A 7,165-nucleotide genomic window follows, 5' to 3' on the forward strand; every position below is an offset into this window, starting at 1 on the left:
TCCGGCAAGGCATGCCGGCCATGTCTCTTTCTACGGGAGCGGATACGTACTCAAAATACCGAGTTACACGTCGACAACACTCTGCTAGTTCTGGTACGTATATTACGTGTTGAGCGGTTGCAGTTGGAGCTGGAAGAGCGGTCGGCCCCCGGCGGTGATGCATGGCTGGCCTGCCTACCTGCTGCTGATTCCAACGAGTCAGTGGTGGCGGCACGTAGCTGGAGGAGCAACGCCGGCCGGTCGGCAGGTGCTCGTCAGTTGGTTTGCAGCCCGGCCCGGTTGGTCTGCGATGCTCTGACGGAGTTTATTAGCCACTGGGCGCCCGCGGGGCTGCGCGGCGATAACGATGCCCCTCCGGCCGTGGCTGGGGCATCTCGTCCGATGACGTCGCCTTAGCGAGATCTGTTGTTGCCGGGTTCCCATCTGACTCAACTCAGCAGCTGATCTTGACCAGTCTATGGCTTCCCAGCAGCAGCTAACTAGCATTGCTAAACGGCATGGCTGCGCGCACGCGAGTATTCTGAATTTCTGATGCGTGGTGGGGGTTAAACTAGTCACGGCCCCCTGCCGGGAAACTGCACCTGCCGTGCCCGGTTATTACGTGAACCAATAACTCCGTTCGCCACTAGCGTTGCCTACGGTGGTCGGTTTGAGAGCGCATTTGTTTACTGACTGCGCATCGATGTGGGCATAGGCAAGCCTGGTAAGCTAACTAAAAAAAAAAGGTGTCAATTACGCCACAAACCTGACTGAGCTTTCGCTGGCTGGCTCCGAGTGCGGGGTTAGCTCGACCTACTTAGCTTAGGGCTGATGATCGATCATGCTCCTACTAGGCTCTTTCTACCGAATCTAGCAATGGATACTTGCGCCTTTCCCTCCATTTTGGAAAACAGAGTGAGTGGCCACCCCCACCCTTTTTTATATGCGAGAGCGTGCCAAGCCGAAGTAGACCGGCGAAAAGATGCGCGCCAAAAGCATTGCCCCAACTTCTTTAAGCAAACGAACAAGCTACTACTACTCCTAGTAGTGCATAAATAAACATGCTCGTCGAATTTGATATCGCCGACTGATAAGTGGCCCGAACCGACGGATCCTAGTGATCCTGGTGCTTCGGTACAACTGTGGTGCACGCTGACGCGGAGTCTTAATATGCTAACTCGTGTGCTTAATTTCATTTTATTTTTGCAGAGAAAGCTGTGGGAAATCTGTGTGTCAATTGCCGCCGGTGCATCTTTTCGCTGCTTTCGCAGTATCCGGGGCAGCAAATCTCTCCGTGTGTATGTGTGGTCCAGGCGCGGGAAAGGAAGGGGGCGGAAACGGAATCTCGAATCTCCGGGCCCTCTCCATCTCCGGTCCGGCTCAATTATACGCCCATTTGCAGCGGGCGCCCCAGGAATCTCAACGCCGGTGCGCGCAACAGGCCCCGCGAGGACGCCGACACACGATGCCTCCCTCCCTTCCCGAAAGGCGAAAGCGCCCACCCGGGGCCGGGCGTGGAACCGTCGACGCGGCCTCGGACGGACTCCAGCTCCGGCCAATGGCGGCCCGGCAACGCCGACCACACTCACCGCCACTCCCGTCCTCCGCCGTATTGTATGCTCCCCAGGGACAGAGGAAAAGGAGGGAGGCGGGCGGGCAAAGCGAAAGGAAAGGAAAGGCCGCGCCCACTTTGCTTGCGTGGGATTGCATGCATCTTCCCGCCCGCCCACTTGCGCTGCAAGTTGCGCTCTTGTGTGGCAACTGTCCCGGAGTGATTCCATGGGCTGGAGCCGATGCTCGCTAGCTAGCTAGCTTAGCTAGATAGGCTGCACGTACTGTGCCACAGACCCACAGCGGTGGTGGTGTAATGAACGTCGCAACAGTGACGGTGTAGGGCTGGAGGATTAAAGCGGAGCAGGATCAGACGGTTCGCAGTTAACTAGACGGACACAAAGCGCTCCATGGAATTTACATCTGTTTTGCAAACACGCTTTACGTACATCAAACTGAATTTTAGCCAAATAGTTCCGGAAAATTGATTTTGCAGGCCGAGCACCGTGGAGGCCTCCATTTGCAAAATTCAAAATTCATCAAAGTTTGTACTTTTTGCGTTTCAGAACATTCTGACATAAATTACAGATATACATAGAGGCACTATGTACATGCGTGTAGATTCTCAAGACGAAATACGTTGAAATGAGGGTTGTGCAAAAGATAACAAACACGGGGATTTTTCAGCACGTGAATTTGTTTTTTTACACAGGCCACTAGGGCTGGAAAAAAAGCTCGAAGCTCGCGAGCTAAATGAGTAGCTCGTGACTCGACTCGAATCGACTCGAACTTGAAGAATAATGAGTCGAGCCAAGCTTTAGTTTAAGACTGTTTATAGAACGAGTTAAACGAGCCGATCTCACGAGTACTCGTGTAACTCGTTAGGCTTGGTACAAAAGATCAGCCAAGCACCCTGCGTCCCGTGCGCACAACACAACGCCTAGACGTTCAAAGAAACTACAATTGTTTGTTTATGTGTATCATACTAGCTTGTTGATCATCTTGGTCATGTAAAATTGTTTGTGGTCAATGGTCGTGTACATGGTACTGACTTAATAGTACTGGCAATTGTAAGTTAAGCTCGCACGTGTTTACAATTGTTTGTGAACATTGTACATGTTTAATATGTATATTTTACATTCTCAAGTAATCATTTATATCATATTCATAAGCTTTTATGTTCATATAATTAACGAGCTTAACAAGTTAAACGAGTCAGCTCGTGAGTTATACGAGTCGAGCCAATCTTGGATTCGAGCTTGTTATAGTAACGAGTCGAGTCGAGCTTGCTCGTTAACGAAACGAGCTTTAGCGAGTCGAGCCGAGCTGGCTCGACTCAGCCCGAATTCCAGCCCTACAGGCCACGTTTCAAGGTATTTCATCCTAAATATTTACGCACATATATATTTCATCCTTGTATACCTGCGTATTTTTTCAGATTTATTTGAAACCAGGAAGTTTGAATTTTTCAAAAATAAAGGGCTCCATGGAGCCTGGTTACCAAAACGCCCTATTTATTCGTTTCATGATTTTCTAGCTACATAAAACCGGCTCCCGTACGAAAGAAGACATCCCACGATCACTTGTAGGAGTATTAATAATGGTTGATGTGATGGGACTGACATACTCCCTCTATCCCAAAATATAAAAACGTTTTTCATACTAGTGTAGTATGAAAAACGTTCTTATAACGGAGGGAGTGATTACTTTTGCTTGAGCCAAGTCAGAAGCAACAGAACAATGGAACAAGCAACAAATCCCACATTTGAAGTCAACATTAGTTGTAAATCTCAGGGACGGAGTGAGGAATCGTGAAGGGGACAAAATTTTCAAGAATTAGAAGGGCATCTTTGCAAGTTTACCCCCTTGAGTGTGGGGGAGGGGGGCAATGGCCCCCTAGCTCTATATGCATAAGTTGATGCGGATGTTGAGGTTTCAACCTACTTTTCGAAAGGCCGAGGAGCTGTCGCCGGCGTTGTAGTGGGGGAAGGGGACGAGCTCCGCCTCAATGAAGCAGACATCAATCCCCGGGTCGTCGTAGTGCATCATGACGTCAGCGACTGTCTTGCCGGACGGCAGCGATGCCACCAGCTCCCACCGGTCCGCCACATCACCGTCGACCCGCACGAGCGCCTCCTTGAACAGCTTGTTTTCCTCCAGCGACCACGCCCCGCCGCCGCTCCACTCATCCTGCAAGAATCAGCCGCCTGATGCAAAATAAACTCAAGTAGCTGTATGTCTCAAGGACGGAGCCAAGAACCATGAGGGGGGCAATTTTTCGGGGAATTAGAATGGTATATTTGCAATTTTTACCCCCTTGGGTGTTCTCAAAAAACAAAATGAAGAGGGGTTACCCTTGACTCTATCCCCCATAAATCTCTGGTAAGTATGGTTGTGTGCATAAGTTGATGCACATGCCGGGGTTCTAGCCTCCTTGTCGAAAGAAAAGAAAACCCATATACCACTATCCTCGAATGTCACCGACGCCGACTCTTGCTCCACGGAGAAGAAGAAACGTACACATTCCGCGAAAAAGAAGAAGAAACGTAGGGAGGAGAGCTTGCTAGGGTGAGAACATTCTTGTTTGCACACTTGCTCTCGTGCATCGCCGAGGACGAGGAGATGCCGCGGCCACTGAGGCACCGGAAGGGCGTGAGCCAGCCACCGGCGGGCCTTTCCAAGTGGATCCGCGGGAATGTCTGTTCCTGTGCGAAAACGAAATGGATCCGATCCGGATTCCGAGCAACTTTTTGTGTTCCTTGCGATGATCGGTGCGTGTCCGTGGACTTCCCGCAAGGAGGAGGACGAGGCGATCAACGCTCCGTTGTGCTCTGCTGCTCCTCCTGCTCCTTGGGTTGGGTGGACCTCCGACTCATCCCGTGCTGCTAGTGTGGCCCGCGCGCCAGCCACGCCACCGTCAGCATCGGGTGCAACCTCCGTCTCAGCTAGGCTAAACCGGCGGCGACGAGCTCTTCGCCTCCTCCGATGGCCGAGGAGGAATCACTCGGCTCGGCTTCTCGAGGGCCGAGCACGAGCGTTGTTTAGTCCCGATCTCTGACACGCCTAAGTCTTAAACAAACTCCCATTTTGTGTAGTGGTAGTAGGAGTACTACTAGCACGCACGATGCGATGCTTGGAGCATGAAATTTCCAGACGAAGAGGAGCCAATAATGTACATACATAGAGTCCTACGTTATTGATCCGCTTCAGGCCTCGTTCCCTCAAAAACGACAGGAAAGAGCACAAGAAAAATGACTAATAATCATCATCACCATCAACTACATCATTATTAATTAATATAGCAGGGGTCAATGAGAGGGTGACCAATGCTAAATTGCTAATACACCAAAACCAAAAGATCAACACGTTACAGCAAGGAAAAAGTAACACCATACGGTATGCTGCTGCTACCCAAATAACCACATGCATGACACTAACTAGCTGACCAAATACATCAATCAAAAGTAAATATAAAGGAAAAAAAAAAAGCCCGGCAGGTGTAATCACAGCGTCTGGCTAGCACTACAGTACTCCTGTGCTAGTGTGCTTCCCAAGCTCAAGTACCAGCGCCTCCCATGGCTAGGGAGTAGCAAATAATAGAATATTGCTAATTATTTCACGGTCGGCGTGGTGTTATGTACACAGAGGCCAAACGCCGTCTCCATCCTGCTGCCATGCCGCTCATCCTCATCTCATCCTCGCTCTCCGTCCGTCCGTCCGTCCGTCCAGTGTACTGCTCCTGCATGGATGATCTCTGCTCGCTGACCAAGAGCACGTGCGATGTGGTGTGGTTCTCCCCTCCCTCCTCGTGCACGCTCGAGGACGAGACAGCTTTCTCCGATGGCGGCTGGGCTGCTGCTGCTCCAAGGAGCCCCTGGTCAACCGAGAGGCTGGAGCTGGCCGCATTGCATCTGCATCAGAACAGAGTCGCCGTGGTAGCCGTTATTGCTGGCCTCCAGCTTCACGCTGCCGTACAGATGGGCCGGCATGAAGCGGTGGTTCCCGCCGAGAGGCGGCGGCGGCTTGCTGTCGACGAGCGCGCCGAACTGCTCCGGGGCGGAGGAGGTGGCGGTGAGCGCGGAGGGCGGCGACGGCGAGGGGTTGGTGTTGCTGGCGTGGTCGTCGTCCGGAATGTTGACGGTGGTGATGTCGTGGATGCTGGAGCGGCGCTTGTCCTTGCCGCCGGAGTTGAGGCGGATGAAGTACTTCTGCGCGTGGCTGGCCACCTGCGTCGGCGTCCGGCTCGTCACGTAGTTGCGCGAGATGTTCCGCCAGTCGCCTCGCCCGTACTTCTTCAGGCCCATCAAGAACAGCCTGCGGCAAACGGAAGTTCGTCCCGCCGATCAGCGACCCGCGCGCCGGAGCGAGATTTGATTGAAGCTGTGCGTGCGTGTGTGGGTTGGGTAATCGGGAGGGGCTGGCTTACTTGTGCTCCTCCTCCGTCCATGGCACGCCCTTCTTGCGCTCCTGGTCCGCGCCGCGCCCGCGCTTGCCGTTGCCGCCCGCCGCCATGTAGCAGGAGCGCTTGAACGCCAGGTCGCCGCCGCCGTCCCAGTCGAGGGTGAACCCGGAGGCCGGGGCGCCGGCGTTGGCGTTGTAGTGGGGGAAGGGGACGAGCCCCGCCTCGATGAAGCAGACGTCGTTCTCGAGGTCGTCGTACTGCCGCATGACGTCGGCCACCGTCTTGCCGGGCAGCAGCGCCGCCACCCGCTCCCACCGGTCCGGCGCGTCCCCGTCGACCCGAGCGAGTGCCTCCTCGAAGAGCTTGTTCTCCTGCGGCGACCACGCCCCGCCGCCGCCGCCGGTGCCCCGCTGGTCCTGCTGCAAGAACCAGCCGCCTGCCTGGCCGGCGAAGTAGGGCGCCGGCGGCACCGGCAGCACCTCCATCCACGACTCCTGCTTCATCATCTTTCTTTCTCTCTCTCTCTCTCTCTCTCAGGCTCAGCCGACCAATTCCGCCCAGCGTTGTCAGGCAGAGGCCACGGGAGGAGAGGAGGAGAAGAGAGGGGGAGTGGCAGTGGCAGGGGAGGCGGTATTTATGCGGTGGCGGCGGTATCGATCCCGGCCCGGCAGATGCCGAAGTGGGTCGAGGGAGGCAGAGAGGAGATGATTCGGCCTCCACCGTGGGAGGGGAGCGCGCCTAAAGAAGGCAGAGGCTCGGTGATTGGGCCGTGGTGGAGCTTGTGGTCTCTCGACCAAACAAAAGCCTCCTGATCTGTGATCTCCCACCTCCCTCGCCTCTCGCTTTCTCTCTCCGCGAGCGAGCGAGCCTGGGGAGAGGCAGAGGGCGCAGAGAGAGCGGAGGAGGAGCTGGGTGCGGCCGTGTGCGTGCGCGTGAGGGGGAGGGAGGGCCAGTCCAGGCTGGAGGGAGAGATGGCGCCTTCGCTGTGCTGTGCTGTGCAGGCGACGTTGCCTTTCTTTATTGGCCGTTGCTTGCAGCTTTTCCCAAGGCCGGGGCTGCAGCTGGAGCTCGACTCGTCTCGTCCTAGCAGCAGTGGCAGCATTTATTATTCCGCCCTCCGCTTGTCCGGAAACGCACTTTGTGTCCTCGGCCTCTTCCATTTAGGGTAGGTCCACGCCCCTCATTTTTGCTGCGCCCAACAAACTCAATCTTTTTTTTTTTGAAGATTGAAAG

The 7,165-nt window shown here is 54.4% G+C and overlaps 1 protein-coding gene across 1 annotated transcript; it reads right to left on the bottom strand.

The window, feature by feature from the left end:
• Positions 1 to 3,465: 3,465 nt before the first annotated feature.
• LOC109740317 (uncharacterized) lies at positions 3,466 to 6,934 on the bottom strand. The gene is made up of 5 exons (XM_073498717.1): positions 5,957 to 6,934; positions 5,506 to 5,844; positions 5,297 to 5,441; positions 3,844 to 4,026; positions 3,466 to 3,720 (listed from the first exon to the last, which is right to left on the bottom strand). The coding sequence occupies exons 1-5, from the start codon at positions 6,436 to 6,438 to the stop codon at positions 3,466 to 3,468; spliced, it is 1,404 nt and encodes a 467-aa protein (XP_073354818.1). The 5' UTR covers positions 6,439 to 6,934.
• Between the last annotated feature and the right edge of the window lie 231 nt (positions 6,935 to 7,165).

Source organism: Aegilops tauschii, chromosome 1, assembly GCF_002575655.3.
Source record: "Aegilops tauschii subsp. strangulata cultivar AL8/78 chromosome 1, Aet v6.0, whole genome shotgun sequence".
Lineage (NCBI taxonomy): Eukaryota > Viridiplantae > Streptophyta > Magnoliopsida > Poales > Poaceae > Aegilops > Aegilops tauschii.